Source organism: Pipra filicauda, unplaced genomic scaffold (assembly GCF_003945595.2).
Source record: "Pipra filicauda isolate LSUMZ 115617 unplaced genomic scaffold, ASM394559v2 scaffold149_size4050908_pilon, whole genome shotgun sequence".
In the NCBI taxonomy this organism is placed as follows: domain Eukaryota; kingdom Metazoa; phylum Chordata; class Aves; order Passeriformes; family Pipridae; genus Pipra; species Pipra filicauda.
Genome location: NW_024103984.1, coordinates 1,193,692 through 1,217,262, shown reverse-complemented (window position 1 = coordinate 1,217,262; position 23,571 = coordinate 1,193,692). Strand labels below are relative to the sequence as shown.

General features: G+C 36.2%; 1 protein-coding gene across 3 annotated transcripts in view; it reads right to left on the bottom strand.

The window, feature by feature from the left end:
• PGAP1 (post-GPI attachment to proteins inositol deacylase 1) overlaps positions 1-23,571 on the bottom strand; it is a 36,893-nt gene that overhangs the window by 10,384 nt on the left and 2,938 nt on the right. For 2 of the 3 annotated variants that reach the window (XM_027730696.2, XM_027730697.2), the window contains exons 2-23: positions 22,004-22,157; positions 18,671-18,846; positions 17,878-18,049; positions 16,642-16,802; positions 15,082-15,134; positions 14,840-14,906; positions 13,311-13,416; positions 11,528-11,583; positions 11,358-11,441; positions 9,626-9,675; positions 8,118-8,169; positions 7,814-7,891; positions 7,081-7,156; positions 6,728-6,801; positions 6,595-6,646; positions 5,824-5,890; positions 5,047-5,155; positions 4,653-4,691; positions 3,492-3,585; positions 2,742-2,832; positions 2,315-2,512; positions 782-914 (exon numbers count right to left, since the gene is read on the bottom strand). In XM_027730696.2, coding sequence (XP_027586497.1) covers positions 782-914; positions 2,315-2,512; positions 2,742-2,832; positions 3,492-3,585; positions 4,653-4,691; positions 5,047-5,155; positions 5,824-5,890; positions 6,595-6,646; positions 6,728-6,801; positions 7,081-7,156; positions 7,814-7,891; positions 8,118-8,169; positions 9,626-9,675; positions 11,358-11,441; positions 11,528-11,583; positions 13,311-13,416; positions 14,840-14,906; positions 15,082-15,134; positions 16,642-16,802; positions 17,878-18,049; positions 18,671-18,846; positions 22,004-22,157 — 2,142 coding nt within the window. Of the gene's footprint in view, positions 1-781; positions 915-2,314; positions 2,513-2,741; positions 2,833-3,491; positions 3,586-4,652; positions 4,692-5,046; positions 5,156-5,823; positions 5,891-6,594; positions 6,647-6,727; positions 6,802-7,080; positions 7,157-7,813; positions 7,892-8,117; positions 8,170-9,625; positions 9,676-11,357; positions 11,442-11,527; positions 11,584-13,310; positions 13,417-14,839; positions 14,907-15,081; positions 15,135-16,144; positions 16,165-16,641; positions 16,803-17,877; positions 18,050-18,670; positions 18,847-22,003; positions 22,158-23,571 lie in introns of those variants that run through there. The other variant, XM_039378865.1, reaches the window with a different exon arrangement.

Below are 23,571 nucleotides of genomic sequence, written 5' to 3'. Positions count from 1 at the left end.
TGCTCTGCTTTCTCCCTTTCTACTGTGCTTGACAGAGTGGGAAACCTGCATATTCCTCACCTCCTGCTAATTTATTTCTACTTTACTTTCTGCAGAAACCTAAACTGGTCTTATAGGAGAAGTTCCATGTCAGAAATGTACTGCAGAAGGGGGAGTTATGTCAGCATGGGAACAGTCTTCACAGAACCTTATGTCACATGGAGTTCAATTTGAGTTAGTGCTGTTCCTCAGGCTGTGCTCTCAGCTGCCACTTGCCTGCTCCAGACCACCAAAGCTGCTCTGCTTTGTGCCCCTACTCCCAGATCCATGCTCCCCTGCTTCCCTAGGAGCCGAGTACAGCAGCTGATTTAACAGCTGTATAACTATAGGGTGAATCAGAGGAGTTAGAGGCTCTGATGCAAGGAAGACCATGGAAACGGAATGGCAGGGACTAAATATGGGTCTTTGTGGCACTACCCAAGGGAGCAGATTAGACATACAAGAAGACTATCCCTAGTTCTTCAATATATCCACCCTCCTTCCTTTTACTCCATAAAGATTTATGAAAAGTATAAAATACTCTACAGATCATTTCAAGTCCTCCCTTTGCTAAAGTTTCTCTTCAAAGGAGTTTTTGTTTACACTCCACTAAATTAAAAAAATACCTATTTCAAGTATGAGAATAAGAACATTAATGTATGAAAAATGGTAATTTGGATTTTTGATTTTAACATGGGGTTCATTCAAAGCACACAAAATTTTCAATTCAGTTACAAATTGAGAATGTTTAGCCTTTCCATACCTTAAACAAGTATTGAAGATAAATAAGGAATACAGCAAATGCACCACAAGTTGTCCAGCTAACCAAAGCAAGAGATAACACCCCACAGAGTCTTCGAGGTGTAATCAACTTATCTTTTTGCAGTACAGTAGGTCTAAAAAAAAAAAAAAAAAAAAAGAAATAAAATTACTGTTATATTTTTGTAACAACAGCAGACCCAAAAAGATGAAAGAATAATTCTGTTTTTTGAATGACTGAAAAGAAAAAAATGTTCCTGAATATTGATTTAACACTGGAAAAATAAAGTTAGACAAATTTAAACATATCTAACAACCGCTACATAAACTACTTTGCAAGATAAGTCTTCTTATCAAATGAACACTAAACAAAACTCAAGTGAATGCTATCTACTTCAGAGAGATTTATAGAAAATCATTTTTGAGGTTTTTAGCAAGGAATTCAGGAGTAGATCAAAACCCATGTTAGGTACTAGAACTGTGTAAGGGACTAGAATTTAAAAATGAACCAGCTGACTTACAAGTAGTCACACAAAATCTTATTTTCCTGCCTCTGCCCAAGGCATTCTCAGGGTCGAGAAATCAAAAGCTTTAATGAAAAGAGTAGGAGTTGAGGTAAAATCCTTAAAAATTTAATAGGAATAACTTCAAACTCAGAAATTCATTAATTTGTCACTTAAAACTAATACTGAAACATCCACTGTAATTTATAAACAAAATGGCAGAGAAAAAATAGCCAAACCTACATCTATTATTTGGTCAAGTAAGACCAGAAGTGCTAGTGATTAAAAGAAGAAAGAGATCATTTAGTGGGTATTTACTTAAAGAGCATCCCAACCAGCCTTCTGGAGACAATTTGGCTCAAATGGAAATGAGGATCTGTGTCAGAACACGCAAGCCACGAAAACTATAACCTCAGAGAAGCATGTTATCCAATTTACTAACTTACTCTTTCAAAATCTCTTTATTTTCCTTTCGTTTTTAAAACCACTTTCATATTTGAATACTCTTCTGTACAACCAAAAGCATTCCGGTGTTCTTAGACATACTTATATAATTAAACAGTCTTGTAGAGTAAAATGAATGTTCAAGAAGTTTTTGTTTTAGAAACCTGCTTGTATTATTTAATGCAGTTGATCCAATATCACTAGTGAGGAATGGATTCTAAGACTATAGTCCCTTTTTGATATATATATATATATATACACACCTTTTTTTCCTTGAGTTGCTGAAAAGGGAATAGTTCATTTGCTTTCTCTTCCCCTATAAGTTATCCTCAAAACCAAACTGAAAACCTTTATAACAGCTGGTGAAGATAACAAGAAATCCATTTATGTTCTCTTTTGGAGATGGGGAATAAGGAATAGGAGGCAATCATCATATTCCTTTAGTTCTTAACACCTACAAACCCAGATGTCTAAAGTCACATATTAACTACATTGCAGAGTTCAATCTGCCCAGACATTCACACAGAAGGAAACAGAGGTGGTTAAAGTCATCTAAAAGAACATAATTATATGACATCATGCTGTTTTACCTGATCAGAGTTAACCATAATGAAGAGAAGAGTCTCAGAGACGTAGAGAAAAATACTGCACTCCAGTAGGCAATGCCTGTCCCAAAAAGAAATAGAATCAGGGACACAAGGGGGAACCATGCATCCTGACTACTCAGAACAGCAGCATCCACCTCTGGTAGTGACAGTGATTCCCATATCTCTCTAAACCAGTTAAACCTGCCAAAAACATGAAAGCAGTATTATTTATCACTTCCAATTGCTTTACAGTAAGATACCTATCAGCTATTCCTCCTACTACAGCCTTTCAAACAAAATCACAGTCAGGTGTTCACAATGACTAGAGATAAAATAATATTCCTCCCCAGCAATAGTTTTACTGAAACTTCTGGTTTTGAAACTGTTTTAAATAAATAAATAAATAAATAAATAAATGATGCAGACTCACCCCTGCAGAAACACAACAATGCTTATAAGAGGTTCTACTTTGTAGGGCTTAGCTGTCCTAACTAGTTCCAGGGAAAAGTCTGAACACTGGCCTAGAATCAAGAACAGAGAGTATCTGTGGTTACTATTATGTCATGAACTTTAACAAACATCATTCACAACACAAATAAATTCAGACAACAGTTTGAAAGTTTACTTGAAAAGATAACCATGTCTTGTAACAGTACTGCAAGTCTGCATACTTCATCACCAAGGCCCTTATTCACTGGATCACTCACATTAGGTAATAAGTCACAAGAGCTTCTAGAGACATTATGGAATTTGTTACAAACACCACCTGAATTTTAATAAAAATGCATTTTGTCTGAAGACAGGGCTCAAAGTTATTCTGCAAATCTCATCTTTGTGCAAGAAATAAAGTGGTTTTTGCATACTAACAATATATTTTAAACCTTTTAATGTATTTTTAAGTAGACTTCTATTAATGCAAAAATACTGTGCAACACAAATAATTCATGAAGAAGGGATTGCAGAATAAAATGATAAGGAAATATTCTGCTACAACACAACCTTGGAGACCTACCAGCAAACAAAACCCAAAACCAAAGAGCACAGATCTAAGTATTTGCATAAGTTGAATGACACTTAGCTTAAAATATTCACAACTAGCTGGTCTTCCATTGGTAAATTGATTAAGTAATTGCTCTAAAAACACTTGTGACAGAAAAAAAATGAATTTCTAGAAAGCTACCTGTTGCTCTCAATGTGCTCAATTGTCCTCCATAAGTAAGAAGAATATTAGAGACAATATAGACAGGAAAAGCACCAGCATGGAACCTTACTATCTGAAAGACAAGGATATAAGGATAACTATCTACAAAAATATATTAAAAAACACACACATAAATATTATCATGAAGTCAAGATGATAATGCAATTAGAAAATATTTCTTAAAAGATTCAAACAGTTCCTCCTTTTTATGCTTAAGTATTTTATAAACTCCATTAGCAATTAATATTACATATGGAAAATACTAGAATCTCTTATAAACGGCTTAATCAAACATGTTTTGATAAATGACCAAATCATAAACAATTTTTTCCCAGTCAAGACAAATATTAAAAAAAATATAGTATCATACATTTCAGTAAAATAAGTTTCAAAAAATTAAAAGGCCACATTCCAAGCAAAATCTGCATATAGTTAGATATGTTTTTAGGCAAAGAATTTTTAGAAGCAATTACATGTCTGTATTAATTGGCTTCCAGTCTCCTGAGTCATGATTAATATACAAATAGCACATAAATTCTTCTAAAATAACAACAACATTAGAAGTCGTTCATATAAATGCACACATTCAAAGAGAGAACCTTGGCAGTAATATTTCAGCACTACACTTAGGTGCTTGCAAATTAATTACTTTTTAGACCCAGGAAACTGCAGATGGCTAGTCTATTTTTACTGGTACCCATGTTGAAATGTATTCTTCATTGATAACCGAAGAAAATTTGTTGAAAAGGAGCATATGGATCCACTTAGACTTTTCCCCCTGACTTTTAATTGATGCCAAATGTATTTTAAAGTTTTAACACTACTGACTCATCAGACAAGAAAGTTAAAGTGACCTATAGTGTCATCCCTTTAGAGATATTGAGCTAACCACAAAGTGAAATGCTCCACATTTACAGCAGCTCTTTAGAGCTAGAGTGCTTTTCTAATCCTCTGAAAACTGAGGCCTGACATTTTTCCAGAGGGGGTGCCCTGCCAAGTGACAAGGTTGCGAAATGATCGTTGAGTAGTTAGTGTTCCTCTTGGCATCACGAAGGAATCTCAAGTACCACAGCAGGGAAGGGAAGAAGTAAACATTTCTATAGATGCTACTGACATAAAAAACAATTTAGGCTTCCTTACTTGCCCAAGAACCTGTGGAAGTGACGTCTTCAGAATTACCTTGATAAAAAACAAATATTTTATACAATGGTAAGCATAAGTACAAAATACTTCAATTTTTAAGAAGCTAACTCAAGTATTAGAATACAGCAATCCTACAACTAAAATGTACACCACCTTACTACTGACATTTTAAAAACAAATGCTTTAAAGTTTTGCTTAGAGTCCAACTTTCAATACTACTCTGCAGTTGCAAAATACTTGTAAAAATACATTTACAAAAAGGTCAAACAGCCCATCTTTAGATTTGCTTTTTATTTATTTTGATTAATTAGCTACATGTTTTAAAAAACTACATTAGGCATAAATTGTACAGCAATGCAAACTAGCTATAAAATAACACTGTATTACTCACTTCATACTGACAGTCTGAGGAAGAGAAGATATTTAACTCTGGAGTCCTGCTGTCATTTTGAGGCTGAGCAATATGCAGCTTTGCAGAAATCTCAGTAAGAGACGGGATTCTGAAACAGCAATTGAAATGGTAATTGTTGCCCTTATAACCAAAAAAAAGCCAAACATGCCTTGGTTTTCAACAAGTGCAAAGCAGATCTAGTACATCAAGTGTCACCACAAGCTATGAGCTAAGGAACTTGTTAATCTTATTACAAAGAACTCCACGACATTCTCAATCCTCAATGCACTCTCCTCTGAACTATCAAGGGCATAGCTCTAAGGAAAGCACACAAGTTCAGGGAACACACTGCCTCACAGAACAGGTAAATATGCTGAGTGACAAGAATGGGAAGGACAGATTCTCAAGAATACAATTCAGTTTCCTGTAAGTGTTATGCTGTTAGAAAATACGGAGGGGAGGAGGGGTAAGTTGGGAGGTATCCTTAAGGCTTCTAAAATAAACAAGGAAGACAGTTTTCCAGCCATCTAATACACAGTCAGGTGGTTCAATTTTTTTGAGAAAATCAGTGAGAACCATTACACAAAAAGTTACTAGGTATTCTTATTCTGAGAAAAAGTCAAAACAACTTTGTCAACAAGGTCAGAAAGGTAAAGATGCAGAAGCCATACAGTTAAGACTGGAGAAACTGTCTCATATCAGAAAATTACAACAGGATGTAAATATTCTCAAAAAAAACCCAAGAAGCAAACCATCACAAATTGTTAGATTTCTTACTTTGCTACAACTATTGAATCTTCATGTGACCAGGGTATATGAAGTCTGTAAACACTAGGTTTTCTTTCTGAAATAAAAGAGAATTAAAAAATATAAAATTAATTACAAACAAGATGTGGCAACTGTCTCTAAAAACTACAATGCCAGTAAAACAAAGGTGGCATACCAAATCACTGGGCTTGCAGTTACATTGCAATTGATATTGCAATGCAGATCAGTGCAGTTAGCAGGAAACAAAAATGACATTTTTTAACTCAGGCTGTTACAGGACAAGACAGTGAGAGACATTGATGTTCAAAGGACTGACAGTTATGAGAAAACTTCTGCATTTCAATATGAAACTGAAACCCTAATCTAATGAAATCCATCACTTTTTTTTTAAACAGAGTCCTTTAGCAACCCATCCTGTTTAAGCTTATGTAGCTCAGCATTCAAATTCGAGTTCCATAATTAGCAAATAAAAATTGTCACCAAATGCACTTTTCTTAAGGAACACTTTCAACATAATGCAGAATCCTGCTGAAAGTTCAACTTCCCTTTGCTGAGAAGTAAGAAAAACAAACATCAGAGGACTAATTTTTCAATTTTTTTGAACTATCCTTCTTAATAAAAAGTGGGAAGTGAAAGATATTAGCAGAGACATTTGAGCAGATTATAACACTACTGCCTAAACCTCACTGCATGAGATGATTTCAGTTATTACCAGCTTCAGTCTTGAAACTTTCCAAGAATTTGTTTTATAAATTTATACTTTAGAAGACGTATATTTACCTTTGACTGACTGGCAGTGGCTCTCTATATAAATTTTGAAAGCTTGATATATCTAGACAATAAAAAAAAATAAGTTAGTCACATTCTCCCGAGAGTGGTTACATTAGCTCTAAAAATTAAGGAGCATTCTTACTTGGTTGAAGTGCTGGAGCTGTACATTGTAAAGTAAGCCAGTTGAATTTAACAGAATTTTGCTTGAAGAAAGCCCTGTAAAGGATGTAATATTTTCACTTATTAGATAAAATTATCTGAGAACTCATTACATCTTCAGATTTTTTTTTCCAGGAGACCTATGTGCTTTTACATCTGTTAGTCAAAACCCCCATATTTCTTATTTCTTTGTCTGTTACTAACAAAAGCAGTATTAACTTTAGTGAAAAACAAACCCCCAAAAAACCCCAACATGAAATTTTTAGGTAAATTTATTATCCAAAGGTTAGTAATATTAGTTCTCCATTTCTTTCAAAAGTAATATCCTATACTTACCAAATGAAAAAAGATGTGTCACAGGAAGCTGTACTGTTCTGGAATCCTCTTTGAAGAATTCACAGCCCAAAGTATACTGCAATTCAGGATATTGAAAACAGATCTAAACCAAGCACAAGACTGTAACATCTTTGCACTTGCCAATTACATTTCACAAGTGATCTCTGTTCTATCTTTGCTTACCCCCAACATTGTGTATTACTAATTCAACTTCAAGATGTCCCTGTCACAACTATCTGAAGATCCACTCACAGATGAACATTAAACTCACTTTAGCTGTGAATAATTTCTTGGGTCACGGATTACAAACCACAGACGCAGAGACTGTATTTGTGTCACAGAAAGGAACGTCAGATCTACTTAGACTAGAAACTCTTCAAGTGCAGTGTTCTGCCATTTTTAGGACCAAGGTCTGCCAGACCCAGCTGGGTAATATGCAAAGTCCTTTTAGATTCACTAAAAATGTTCCTCTTGCTGAGATTCTGGGAGCCCTTGATGCAAAGATATTCAACTCATTTGTGAAACTCAGAACTATTAAACTGTGCACACCTCAGTCTACCACATTATTTGTGGTCTCAGAGCTTGCAGAGGTATCTGACCTATGCTCCCCAGAATCCATATGTGATGTCTTCAATTATATATATATATTTAATATACTTCCTTTTCTTTCTGTCATAGCGCCTGAGTTATGAACACGCTAAGCAAGCAATTTCTGCATGCCATATTTTTTTACCTTATTGCCAACTGCAGCTGGTACCTGAATGACAATATGGGACAAGGAAGGATAGTCCTGAAGTTTCAGCATTACAACCTCAAAAAGGAAAGGGAAAAAGAAACAGAAGGAAAGAAAAAAAAAAAGCCATTACTGAACATACCCCTTTAGCTTTGCCTCTTGCCAGTTTTCTACCTGTTGTACCCCTTCCTCTGGAATACAACTGCACGTTCCAATGCTGTAAACAGAACAGATCTTCCCCTATGACTTGCAACTACCCCCCCCAAAGCACCTCTCCCTCCTACAAATTATGTACAATGCTTACCTTGGTGGTTGGAAGTAACTCAGCTCTCCAGGACAGATCAGTAGCTTCCAGGCTGTAAAAATCCATGCACATTAAAGGATGAGCATATTCATTATGCAGGCCCTACATTATGGGAAGGGATTAACATACAAGCTTCTTTCTCTCTCTCTCCTCCTCTCTCTCTGGATTCACATTTCAAATTGAGAACAAGTTTGGGTGTACTGCAGTTAGCTATCATAGTAATTTATCAAACTATATAATTTCAGATAGTGCAAATCTTGTTTAGTAAAAACAAGTTCAACAAAACTCCAACTCTGTCATACACAAAACACGTAGCTGTTATCAGCCATGCAACTTCAGACACAAAATGAAAACTTCATGAGCTAAAACAGCACTGGCATTAAATTAACATGCAGTTTTATTATCACCTTTGAAACATCAGAAGCACCAATTCTTCCTATGGGAACATCTAAAATATACCACATAAATCAAAAATTCTGTTAGCTGCTGAAGAGCTTGCAGCAGTTCTAACATGGTGTGTATGTAAGTACATTGAGTTCCCCTCCAGCTCTTTTGTAGGCCCCCTTTAGGTACTGGAAGGCTGCTATAAGGTCTTCCTGAAGTCTTCTTTTCTCCAGGTTGAACATACCAACTCTCTCAGCCTGTCTTCATAGGAGAGGTGGTCCAGCCCAGCCCTCTGAACAGCTTAGTGGCCCTCCTTTGGACTCGTTCCAACAGGTCACCATTTTTCATGTGTTTGGGGACCCAGAGCTGGATACAGCACTCCCAGTGGGGTCACACAAGAGCAGAGTAGAGGGAAAGAATCACCTCCCTGCTGACCACACTGCTTTTGATGCAGCCCAGGATGTGGGTGGCTTTCTGGGCTGCAAACACACATTGCAGAGTCATCTTGAACCTCCTGTCCATGAACGCCCCCAAGTCTTTCCTGCAAGGTTTGTCTCGATCCATTCACCATCCAGCCTGTACTTTTGTTGGGATTTCCCTGACCCAGGTGCAGGACCTTGCACTTGGCATTTTGAACTCCATGATGTTTGCATGGGTCCACCCCTCAAGCCTGTCCAAGTCCCTCTGGATGGCATCCCATCCCTCCAGCATGTTGACCATGCCACACAGTTTGGTGGCACTGACAGATTTGCTGAGGGTGCACTCAATCCCACTGTCCATGTTGCCCATAAGGATGTTAAAAGGTGCTGGCTCCAGAACCATCCAGATGCTACAAGCCCCACAATTTTGGGATCCAGCACAGCATGTAGTGTCCACAAGAGAGCAACAGGAACGACTTCTCACTGTTATGAAGGTCAAAAATACAACTTAATGAAGAAAAAGATCACCTATTTTGAGAAAACCTATCTTTCCTGTTCTCTTGGTGAAAAGAAAGCATGAATTCTTTATGAACACAATTTTACTTCCCATCTCTTCCTTCCTACAAAGGATATTTATATGCTTTAAATTCAAACACAATCTCACAAGATCTATTTGAATAAAGAACAGGAACTGTTTATACTCACCACATCGATGAATTACTGTTCATGCAGCCATAAATCCAACTACTTGTGTCCTGTAAAGTCAATACCATAAAATAGTACATTACCTATATGTGACTGCATTTATAAATATATTGAAAATACCAATTCTTTACTCCAAACAATGCAGGAATTAAAGCTGCTGATAATCTCCAAAATTTCTACATGCTAAATATTTTAGTATACCAGATATCAGCAACTGTCTCTGGCAGCAGAACCTTGGTGCAATTAACTTACTAAAAAGAGAACAAACTTTCACCTTTGTCTCACTCCTTTTCTATTTAGTGTGTCTGCAGCAGCTATCACTACAGTGACCAAACTCTCATAAGGATGTTAAATGCTGAAGCATAACAGTGAAGAGGATTATAAGAACAGTCTCTCTCAGATTTCCTCAGTTATTTAGAATGAAAGATATTCACCTATCTTTTTTCCATTTCACAATGAAGTCAGACTTCTGTGTTAACACCAAGTGATATCCTCCATTAAAAGTCTGATATCACAATCTTGCAATTACAACGATGGAAAGGTGAAGCATAAGACTGAGTGGTGGGGTTTCTAGGAACCATTTTGAATAACTTCAATTGGCCACCATTTCTAGTTATGAATAAATACAAGGTTAAGCAAACAAGCTTTCAGAATTTCTCTTCAAAAAATACCCATCTTACATATCATGGTTTATCTCTTCTAACTTTAAGAAACCTCACAAGGTTTTTTTAAGTAGTAGAGGAATACTTTAGATATTTAATGTTCTACTGCTCCCTCCCTTGAGAATTTAACTGTTCTGAAGCAATAGCACCATGATGCAAGGATCTCAGATATAGTTTTGTACCTCCCTCCTCCTCCTCAAGTTGTACTAACCCTGTCTTCAAGACATTGTATCCAAAGTTATCTTATTAAAGGACAACTAAGATCACAACATACAGGTAAACACTGAAGTGCCACTGAGAAGGACCATTAGAAAAGCACCAAGGACAGACAATCATTTTTCACAGTGGTGGTATTTGCTAAGGGGAGGAGTGGCAACAGGGACAGGCAGGATGGAACAGGGAAGTATATCAGTATTCTTGCCACTAATCTAAAATATGTAAATTCTGAAAAGAATATTTATCCACCTTCAGTTTGCCAAGAGATTAAATTAATTCTTGTAAAAAAATTTTAAAAAATTTTGGCTGAATGCCTGTGTCTTGAACTAAAAATATAAGAGCTGCACATTATGGTGTCTCCTCTCAATAAGAGACAATGGAGATGGTGCTGTTTCCTCATCTGTCTTCCACTCACTTCCACTGCTTAGTGAAAGACATTTGTAGCCTTGCAGACTCACTTTAATTGTATTGTGGGAAAGCAAACCTATAAATAACTTTCCCAAATTAGAAGTATGGCAAAAACATGGCAGCACTGAAAAATAGCATCTTCATTCAAAACCATCAGTATAGAACTGCACTAAAGTAAAGGACCAAGTAATCTAGAGCTAACCATAAGAGTCAAAAATAAAACATTTGAGGTTCAGGTGGCATTGAAAGTTTCAGATCTTGAACACCAAGTGTGACATGCTACAACAGGTAGTACATCTTACACAATGCATTAAGCTGTGAATGTAAATGGATGTCAGCATTTCAACAACTGTCCGTTAAACTGTCTTAGAACTGCAGCAAATATAAATAAAAAAAACCCACAGCTTTATAAACAAACTCCAGACATGAAAGAAGTATTTTCTCACCAACATACTATTTTCACAGTAAACATGACTGTATGATTTTCTGTGGCTTGCAAGAGGAAATGTGAAATATTTTCCATCAGAATCCTTAAAAGAAAAAAAAAAAGCTCATTAGTTAAAAAAAACCACCAAAATAAATATAAAAAACACAATGAGGAAAAAACATTACTTACATTGTAAACTGAATAAGTCCATTTTGAGGCTTTGACTGTAATCCATATGAAAATTCCTACAAAAAACCCATGTTTTTATATGCCACACTGCAGGAACTATTATCCTTTTATCCAAAAACTTATATTTTACTTATTACCAAGGTCTTATCTCTTATCCATAAATGGACATAAACTTTATAAGTTCTAACCAACACTGAGGATTGCTACTGCTTAGAATGACATGCAACAGTCACCAATTTCACAGGAAACAGCAAAATCCTAAGATCTTGTTACTAAATACAAATTGTAAAATAAAAACCCTACAGATCTTGAAACAAAGATCGAAAGGCAACAAAACAAACTGAATGTTACTAATGTAATTACAGGGTGACTGATTAAAGCTGAGTCAACTACAGACACAGCCCCAGTCTTTGTTCCTGTCAGCCCTTTTAAAACTGATACAGGCTGTGAAGAAGCACATCAGCAATGAAGTAAATAACACGTACAGAAAACTGTAGCAGTTTAAAGATATGTCTGGGGAAAAAGAGTAAGACAGAATAATGAAGAGATCAGAGATACAAACAATGCAAGAAGGCTAGTACCTTTCTTCCATGTAACTAGAGTAACAAGTCCATCACAGAAATTCCACTAAGTGTCAAGAACTCAGCACAAATAAGGAAGATGCCAACATGAAATCCAATTTAAACTTATTCCTCCTTATTGCTAAAAAATGACCCCAAAAAAGGTGAACAAACAAACAAAATCAGTTTCACAACCTCTCTGGGCACCTCTTCGTTTGACCACCTTCCTGGGTGAAGTACTTTTTCCTAACATCCAATTGGAATGTCTCTTGTTGCAACAGGATTCTACTGCCTATTGTATTATCACTGTTCACCTCCAAGGAAAATCTTACTTCATCTTCTCTCCAGTCTTTCATTTAGGTAGTTGAAGACAGCAACAGATTCCTCTCAGCATCTTCTTTAGGGTGAAAAACTGCAGTTAACTCAGCCTCTTTCCCCTGCTTCCTATGCCCCAGGACTAACCATTTTGGTGGTCTTCCACTCCATACTCACTTCAGTATATGCCAGTGCCTAAATCCCTTCTTATAAAAGGTGGCCAAATCTGGATGCCAAAGTACAAGCTACTTTAGTATTTCTGCAGTATCTTACATTGAGAAAATCCCTGAAATAAAATCGTTTTCATAAAATGGTTCAGCCCAGGTCAGCAAAACTAGGAATAAAGCTGAGCCCTACTAAAGTTGTATTTAGTTCCCAAGACTCCACACAGTCAAAATTTCTCACTTTTAGCTACCATTCTTAGGAAGGCAATTTACAAGGGAACCCTTGGTGTGCAGTCCATCTTACCCTGCCAGGTCATGGCAAAAAGGAAGTGATTGATGAGGCAGATCTGAATATTCAGGATTGCCATGAGTAGCACAAAACTAACATAACAGCTCTATAACATCCCTACTATCCCTCTTGCAAGCACGGGATGTAAGAGTAGATTAGACTGTATTTTTGACATCCAGCTATTCCCAGTCCCTGAGATTTTTTTTATTGGACATCCTGGCGTAAATATGACTCCTGTGCATCCTCCAGAATTCAAGTTACATAAAAGTGACAGATTTTTGCTCCTACCCCTTTTAAACTCTTTACTACTAAAACCAAAGAAAACTGATCCTGTATATCATTTTAGCAAATGTCTAAAGAAGGACAAAGTGTATTCCAAAACTTTGTTAGTGAGAAGACTAACTAATAACAAAGGAGCATCACTGAATCCTATTCAAAAGAAAACTGCTGCACACCTGGGAGTTCTGTAAAAACTTCAGGATTTTCCTCAAATATCTTTGCAGGGTGTCTTACAAAGTGGTGATTCAGTACAGACATTCTCTTCTTTGGATCCTCAGTTATCTAAAAAAAAGAGCACATTATCAAGTTATTACCAATGTGTATGATTTAAGATCATCATATGATCACAGCTAACAAAAACAATATAGTTTTGTGGATGAAAGGCTGGAGAGATTGTGAGAAGACATAGTACCTTTTCTATTTCAAATTCAATAACCTGAACAGAAAAGTGCCATCAATAGTCAATCAGTGCAATACAGAAAGTCTACACATCATAAAAAAATCTACACGTTTATAGCTAAAACTTCCAGAAGTTTTATATCCTCTTAACACACGGAAACCATTCTATTGAACTTTCTCTATAGACACACATGCATTCTTCCTGAAATAACACACTCGTGCCAGAGCTTAGGAAAAATTCTCACACTTACATTTACTAATCTCAGTTCACAAATCCAGTTTGTTCTACATCTCTTCTGACTATTTCAAGCATCCAAACAGCTGTAAAGCTACAACAGGATTTGCATTTGTTTGGGGATGCAATTTTTTTGTTTGTTTTTTTTCTTTCATTGGTTTGGTTTTGTTTGTCCCCAAACAAACTTTCCTGGACTAATTTTTGTTTCAAAAATTGTGGCCATTAGTAATGATTTCTGAAAATTTTTACCCTCCAGCACAGTCAGTAAACTAGAGAACAACTGTACCCCCTTTCTGACTCTCTAAATCACACATGAAAATGAGTACATATGAGAAACTAGAGAAGTCTGCCCCAAACAGCCTCAAAAAGAACAACTGGAGTCCTTCCTCCTCTATGTCTGAGGCTCTGCTCTAATGTATTTTCAACCCTTTAGGCCTTAATTCCAATTCATGATAATTACTGCATAACATTGTAGAAAGAAAATTGTACAATATGAGATTCTCCAAGAGTTTTCAAAAAGTAAGATGTAGGATATTCATTTAGAAAAGCAATAAATAACGGTAGCTGGAGGTGTACAAATATGCAGGTACTTCACTTGCATTCTATTTTTGTAAGTGGCTTTTCAAAAAAAGAAAACCACCTCAGATGTATGCTGGTCACTATGATCACCACACATGCTTTTTCACCTTTTGTATACTGGTCAGAGGAGGTGACCTGAACACACACTGAGAGGTCACATTCACAGCTACACAGCTAAAAAAATTTGTTTATCCTGGTGCAAGGTCAACTGAACCTGCTGCTTTAGAAGAAATGTTTGGCCCATACCCCAGCAGCTGTAAAGCATCAAGAAGTCAATAATGAAAACTGAGTAAACCTCTAATTATTTCTGACACATTGGTCAAACAACAAAGTCACAGAATTTTTCAGTGACTGGGACAAAATGACAACAATTTTCTCAGCATGACTTAGAATAATCAAAAACGAGTTTTCTGTATAATAGGAACATATTTCTCCTGACTAAGCATTCTGAGATGAAAGAAGAAAGTGTGATGGGTAAATACATATACAGACCTGTCTTGTATTTTCATCTATGAGATCAAATAAAGCTCTGATGGTAGCCAGGATCAGTTCTTTGCACCTAGAAGAAAGAAGAAGTAAAATTAAATCTAGAAAGGAAATATCCAGGGTAATAAAAGTGGTCAGAAGAGACATCACCATAATATTATGCTGAAGTTAAAATATGGTATAAAGTGATAACAGTAGAGAACAGAGGTATGCACAGGCAGTCAATTAACCTCTGTTCCATTACTTACCACACTATGGAGAGATGGTCAGTTGAGGCCCAAGCTCTAGGCACAGCTGAGCTCTGTTTGGGGAAAGAAAAAAGTTAATCTTTTGTTAGTATTCAACATTTTCAAACTATAAGCAAGTCTTTCCCCTCCTTATTTAAATACTTGTGCAATTATTAAAAAGAACAGTGTTTATCTTAAGAGTTTCAGGGCCTAGGGTACCATAGAATGACTTCTTCAGTCAAAGATCTTACAAGCGATGAAGCACTCGTAAAGTGGAAATTATAAAACAAAACGACCAAGTTATCTATGTTAGATAGCAGAGACTAATGGTGAAAGGGCAAATTATGGTGTGGAGAAAACTTTCCAAAAATTTCTTCAAAGACTGCTTCTATGACTAATCTTACTATTTTAATAATTGATCCTGGCACACAGGAATAGAAGCATGCCAATAAAAGCTGCTGTAGAAAAACCAAGGGCATTCTCAACAAAAAGAAGCATCAGAACACCATGCAGAAAGAACTGGACAGTCTGAAGCTATTCATTTGTATAAGTGTATTGCAAATATCGCATTTTAGGGACTAACAATATCAAAAAAACCTCCCACAAATGCAGCTCATCACCTATCTGCACAACTTGAAGCTACGAACCATTAATGCATTACACCTGGGATGAAAAAAAAAACAAACTGAACAACCTCAACACAGCCCCCAAAACAAAACAAAGAACTGGTACCACTACTCATGGAATCTCATGCAACATTCTGGTCACCAACACACAAGAGAAATGAAAGCAGAGCAGATGCAGAGAATGGTTACTAGGACAAAGGGAATGCAGAGTTAATCTTCTTAGCCTAGGAGGATCTGAGCTGAGACTATTTATAGGCAGCTTTCTGCACAACAGACAGGGAGGTAAACACCAAGGGAACGACAACTATTTCAGATAACATTTCAAGCTGATGTCAGAACAAATGCGTTAAAAGACTGGTTTGTGCAGTAAATGGAAGTTAGAAATTACAAATTTTCTCCCTATGCTGAGGGAGAACAGGTAGGGAACAGGTTGATGGAGAGGGGATGGAATGACAAACCTGAATACTTTCTGATGTCTCTCGATTAATTTTGAAAGGATAGACGCCTGCAAAAGCAGAAGACTAGACTTGATGATCCTCTACATCCTTTCTATTCCTAAATTCTTTGAAAAATAATAAATACAAAAAGAAGGCTCCAAGCTAGAGGTCTCTTTCTATAATCAAACAAGAACCCAACTTCTGTGCTGCACATCTGCCAGTCTCTACACACATATCTCTTGCAAAAATGCAGGGAAATAAAACCTGAGTTCTGAAGCTGAAACAGTGCAAGAAGGTCGTAAGAAGAAATGGTACCAAGTGGTAGATTTATACTACATCAACTATTTATGATCTTATAACCACATACTATCTACTTTGTGTTTTCACGTGTAGTATTTTCATATTTATTTACACTATGCTGCACATAGAGACTGTAATTAGACACCAAAACATGCATTACACAAATGGCTATCTAACATAGCTCCATGCAAAACCAAAAAAATAGTTTGCTTTTTTACCACAACAGATAAGGCACTGTCATGTTGACTCAATCTCGGTAGAAAAGCCAGTCCTGAACGAACTTGGTAATCTCTGAATCCTCCCGCCACAGAAAGGGTAGTTAAATTTCTTAAATCTTGGGCCTTTAGCATCCAATGATTGTTTACAGCTGTATAAAAATCTATAAAATATATTAAAATCAATCACAATTTTCCCATAAGCCTATTTCATATACAAAAAAGCGATATAAACATTTAACTAAAAGTTTCCAAACCCTAGAGGATTCTGAGCTCTGATTAGCACTTTTGATTCATATAAGAGAGGAAAATTATTGGTTTAGCCCCAAGGAGGGAGCAGTTAGGAAAGACAGATACACTTACACTTTCTATACCAGCTGAACACATACACTGTTAAAGTAGCAAACCACAGATTTATTTGAAGGACAGCCATGGTCCAGAAACAGTCAGCAAGGGAGCAGCATTGCATTGAAATCAGTTATAGGAGGGAGAATTAATACAAGCACAATAAATCAAATCCAGCAGCTAAAGATAATCCATTCCTCTTGGGTGTCACAGACAATAATGAAAATGAATATCTCTTCCCCTTCTCTCGGTATCTACATGTAGCAGCAGAATTATCACTAAGCACATATTTAATCAGTACAGTTTAATCAAATCTAGCTTTTTCAGGAAGTGTATAGTACACACATAATGATTATTCTTTATGTCACAGTTTTTTAGGTGAGGAGAAAATATGACCTTTTCTGCAAATACATTATATAAAATATAATATTATATCTATATTAAATATTCTTACCCCCAACACCTTTGGGCATGAAAAACATTAAATTTACAAACTTCTACCAAAATTATGCTATTTAGGCAATTAATTTGATAAAGAAAGCCATTACAGAGCTCAAGTTTTAAAAGAGGGAAAAAAAAATGGAAAGAAAAAACATCATGCATTGGGGAGCTTACAAATTTAGTAACATGACCTGCAACTTATTAAAATTACAAATCATCGAGAGCTCCAGGCCTTGCACAGAAACTCAAGTCCACATAATCCATATAATACAACACTTGACTTTCTTTGAGTATCCTGGTGCTCTCAAACAATTACCTGAGTAACAAAGGAACAGATTAATTACAGTAAACAAAGCAGCACCCATTACTGTTGATTTGCAAGAATCTCACCTATTAGTGCTTGAGAGGAACAATAAAGAAATAGGATGTAATCAGACAACCCGAAACACTTACCTGTAAGGTATCTGTCCAAAGGCATTACAGGTGCAACATGAGGTGTGGCTTGTGTAATGAGGAGGTTTATAAGTTCAGGCTTAAAACTCTTCAGAGTGAGCAACGCTCTTGCAACAAGACCACCCATGGAATGACCTACTATTGCAACGCTGGTCGGTGCAAATTCTCCATCCTTAAGCAAAGAGCAATCAGACACATCAGAAACTTGTCTGACAATGAACTATGGTTATTAGTTGGAGATTTTTTTCCCCCCCAAAATTAACTTATGGCCTTTCAAGGATAACATTAAACTTGACAAGTTTACAAAATGAGTATAAATTCAGTTTCTATCTCAAAAAATGTGCTTAATTTCAGTTTCAGGCTCAAAAGGAAATACTATGTACCCTGTGTAAACTTAATAAACTTAAGCTTATTTTAATCTCTGAGACTCTTAGGAACAAAGTATACCAAAGAACTTTCCTAGCAAAAACTAGATTTGAGGCAATGCTATATTAATATTTTAATAAGCTAGAGAAAGTTTATATCTCTACTAGAAAAAAAGCATACACCGTGTATGGAGGTATTTATTTAGAAACACAATACAGAACCAAACCAAAGCTCTGGGATTGTCACAAGCAATAAAAATCTGTTAAGGAGAAGCAAATCTCTGTTGCATTATTATCACTTTCAATTATCTACACACACTATAAAGTCTTCCTCCCTTATTCATCACTCTTCAGTTTTCCAGCAGAAAAGGCACCCAGAATTCCACTCCCAAATGCAAGTACATTACTCAGTATATGTCACCACTTACCCTGTACAACTTAAGAATTACTTTTATGCATTCATGCACAAACTTGGTCTGCCGTTGCAGACTACCACCATACAATGCAACCAACTCCTCATTAAAGTTGACACTGAAGAAATTAAAATGATACTTGAAGTCAACATCTTCTGCTTTTCTAAGTGCAATGGAGCCAAGAGAACGTACTAGAAAAAGAAACCACATGAATTAGAACAGTCTAATAGTCACTGCTTAGCACCATCTTTAGTAGACAAACACATAAATATATAATCTATTAAGAAAAAATGTTTTATTAAATCCACTGTTCATCTCAAGCCCTTTACAAAAGGCATCCAAAAGCAGACAATCTCCTTTGAGCTTACCACTGCCTACAAGGATATTTTATGTCAAATACAAATTTATACAAGGATCAAGGATTGTGTTCCTCCACCCAAGGGCTGTTTTCTCATCTCATTTGTACCTTCTTACTGCCACCAGGACAAGAAGGCAAACTGAGTATTCTTGATTTCAACTGTAGAGGCATTCCTCCTGCTAGGAATTTAGGCCTTCCTAAAACTCCTTTGAAGACCATCAACTCTAAGACAACATTCCCAAATAACACAAAAATACATATAGGGGGATTGCAAAACCAAACCCTATGTGACACTTTTCCATCTAAAACCTTGAGGGAGAAAATGTTCAGTTTACAAGGTCTTGCTTCTGACCTGTTTCCCCTGTCTAACCCTGGCTGCTATTTAATATAGCCTTTCAAGAGCAGAATTGTCCCCAAGTTTCCATGGAGACATGGCAGGATGGGAACAGTAACAGTTGAAAATAAAAATGCATGGTAGGGAAAGAATAAAATAAAAGAGAAAGTCCCAAACACAAGTATATAAAATAACTAATGACTGCCAGAAAGGTGTGCCCAAATCCAGCACACGGGAGCAAGATTCTCCTAGAGTACAACAGATTGAGGGAACTGCAGAACCTTCCTTCTCAGAAGAGTCTGCTACAGAAATTAAGGTATCAAACAAATTTCAGAGAGGCTCTTGAAATGGCACAGTTATATTTATGAAGCACTTTGCACATTCAAGCACCCAAACAGATATTATCACCATGATGAAAATTATAAATCTGATGTGTAGACCATCTCTATCTATAGCTAATAAGCTATAAGTCCACCTTCAAAATTGTTTGAAAATACCTAAAAAGTATTTAAAAGATCAAGTATCTTATCACAACCTTATATCTTGGAGGTCATGGTAAAAGCAACAAGAATATTGCACAAGAATATCACAAGGCAAGTGTGCGACAGATTGCTAAACAGAACCCAGGATCTCAATTCTCCCAATCTCAGGTTCATTCCCAAATCATCTTTTACTCAAAGTCTGAATTTTGTATATTTTACGAAGTTCTTTTTAGTACCCATGGAAGATGATGAATTCGCATTTCAAAAGTGCCAGTAACACATCCAAACTTCCCAGAAGGCAGTCATAGTGAGGTGGGGTCAGCCTCTTCTCCAGAGTATCAAGTGAAAGGACAAGAGGAAATGGCCTCAAGCTGCACCAAGGGAGGTTTAGACTTGATCTTAGGAAAAGTTCCTTCCTCTAAAGGGTGGTCAGGCATTGGAACAGGCTGCCCAGGGCAGTGGTGGTCTCACCATCCCTGGAGGCATTTAAAAGCTGTGTAGACGTGGCCCTTAGGGACATGGTTTAGTAGTGGGCTTGGCAGTGCTGGGTTAATGGTTGGACTTGATAATCTAAAAGGCCCTTTCCAACCTAAATGATTTTATGAAAATAACTCCAGCAAAGGTAGCAGCAGCACTTTTGTCTTCATTGCTCAGCAAACATGAATATATTTTAAACTAATATAAAATTGCAATAGCAACACCTTCTCTGCTTATCTAAGTATTGATATTTATCTACAGTATAAAATTGTGCTATCTGACAATAAATTCTGAACACAATAAGAATTTCCATAAGTTCCACAATAAACCAAAAAATATTCTCAGGCACTGATAATTTTTTTTTAACAAGGTTTTGTAAAATGCACATATGACTTATTGCTAGTCTCTCTAACTCAGTTTCTCAAAGAATATATATTTAAATATTTACTAACCTTAAGCAACACACTATATCCGCTCAATGCAGTACTTCTACTCACTGAATTTGTTTATTCTTCAGATACTTCCTTTTGATTCCTAACATGCCTTGAAAGTACCATTCTATTTACTGCCTAGTGATGTACTGTCATGTTTTTAGAGACAGCATTAATTCACAGATTTGCAATACTTGATGCACAATTACAAAAGTCCATATGGCATCTCTCATAACCATTATGTCTGCAATCTTCTTTGGATGGTATTGTGCCTGGAAGTCTGTATGGGTTTTCTAAAAGTACAAATTGGTAAAATATTTTATGTTGTTATAAGCTAAGCGAGTATGTTCTCAAAAAAAGCAAAACTCTGTAAAGGTTCTCTGAAATGAGGTAATTTAAGTTCAGTGCAAATAGAAGGAAAAGTTATCACAGTAAGATATCAGGGTTCAGAGTATGGTGGTTTTCCCACATACATCCATCCCTTTTGCCAACACAGTGAGTGTTACTGTTTTAAAGCTCATTTTAGAGAACAAAAATTACAGTCTGACAAACCCAGCCTGGAAGGAATTGCAGATACCAGAGTAAACCCTGAAACACAAAACTTCATGTTCATCAAATGATTAGCTTTGGTATTCACAATGAAATGAAAAACAAAAATGCTTTAAAACTATTACTTCCTTTCATTTGGAGCCTAGAAGTGTAAGAGGGAATAACCTGGGAAACAAAAGCAGGCTGTATGTAAAGTGAGATGATGATGTTGAGGAAAAAATACCACTACATACAGAAGTAGGAAATAATGAAGCTACAGGGCAAGCCACAAGATGCTGCTTATTTCTAAAGCATGTAGTTCCTTCACATCACAGATGACAGAGGGTTCAGTCTCTCCTAATCAAATTCGGATCTTGTTTTATTTGGCATAAACTGCACAAAACATTGTTCAAATCAAAACCAACTGGATGTTTGCAAACAAAAGTACAGGAAGGGTATGGTGTTGCCATATTACAGCACTGTACTGTTTCTGGCTTTCAAAGGTTAAAGTCTTGCTCCAGAGAAATATTATAGCTTAAACATTTAATTGATTTCAAACAAAAATAATGTATTTTGACTGTCTGAAATTAAACATGGACTAACAAGGATACCTATATCATAATATATCATAATCAATCATTATGACTCTGGTTGATAGTATTTCAAACAGAAAACTAAATAATGCATAAATGTGAGAGCCTTTTTTGTAACATACTTATAACTTTGCTAAACACTTACCTTGTTTGTAACTGCCAGCATTCCCAGGAAGAAAAAGAACTGGAATTCCTGTCAATAGGAGATTTTTGTTTTCTTCAGCGTAGTTCCCTTCCCCATAGAGATAGAGCTCATATGCTGGGTATCGTCTGGCTGTTTTCTTGGGTAATTTTATTTTCTATTGTAAAAGTTAAAAAGAAAATACTTTGTTTACAGTGTTACAAACAAGAAAATATAGTGGCTATAGAGCCATTTAAATGATTTGGCTTATATTTTACGTATGGTTTGAAGTTACAGTCTAAAGAATACAGAATGAAAACTGAGGTTTGCTTTAAAAAAAACTAATTAAAGTATCAAGTATATTGTTCAAGTAGATATTACTGTGCAGAATGAGCGGCTGCAGCACTTAACTTTAACTAGCTTTGAAACAAACTGCACATTCATAAAGTAAACCCAGCTTATAATACAGAGGTGGAAAGGAAAAAAAAGTCATGCCAAAGCCCAACCACTTCTCCCAGGACAGTGGAGTCTGAGACCAGAAACTGGGGCTTGTGAGTGATCCTCATTACTCCTGCTCTGGAATCCTTTCCGACACAACGTAACTGAGAACAAGGATGTGCTACTGCAGCTGATAGGAAACTAAATCTGGAGAACAGGCTTATGGAGGTGACTGTCAGATGACACCTGTTATGTCAGGGTAAATTATGGATACTGTGTGAATTCTCTTAGGTGATTTTTACAGAGATGTCATCTGCAATGGGAGTTTAAACAATAGTAGCAACCACCTCAATATGGCTCATCAGAAAAAAACAACCCACATTTCAGTGCTTTTCCTGTTTGCTTCATTTTCGGAGTTGGTTTTGTGGCCTAGTGACAAACCACCTGGTTTTATAACAACTCAGGGTCCAATTTACATGTCAGTTGTCATCATAAAAAGGGCCATGTTTCTTGTATTAACACCAAGAAGAATACAGCTAACCCCCTAACCTATCACTTAACTTATTCACAGGATTATGATTCCCAAAGAGAAAAGAACAAAATCTCTTTAAACCTGAGGGCTGGGTCAGGATTAATCTTAGACCATTAAGTCACGACTCTTAAGAGTCATGTGACACTGTTTTAAACCAAACACGTAGTAAACAACAAGACATTTAATTAAATCCTGCTTGGAGGAGGTTGGTTGGTTTATAACTCTTGAATTTCTAAGATACAGATTTTTAAAATTTTGATAAATGCAAATACTCGTTCCAACATTTGATTAATTATGTTACACCCACTGAGAGACAAATAAGACAACAAAAAATAAATGCATTAAGGTGTAATTTATAATTTAAGGAAAAACTTTTGCAGAATAAGGTCAGATCTGAACTCAGTTTTACATCAGAAATCTTTTCTAAAGTCTTTCTTAATTGTTTTCACGAAATAGAAACATCTCTATTTCAAATACTTCATTATTTCTCTCAGCTGCATCTACAACAAAGGTGATTTAGCTTTAATTTCCTGCTCGCACACGCCTTCCCTTCCCCTTTTCTTCTGTCTCTCCTCAGCTAAAGACTGTTTTCCTTCTCCCTTAGCCTTCAAATTATTTGACA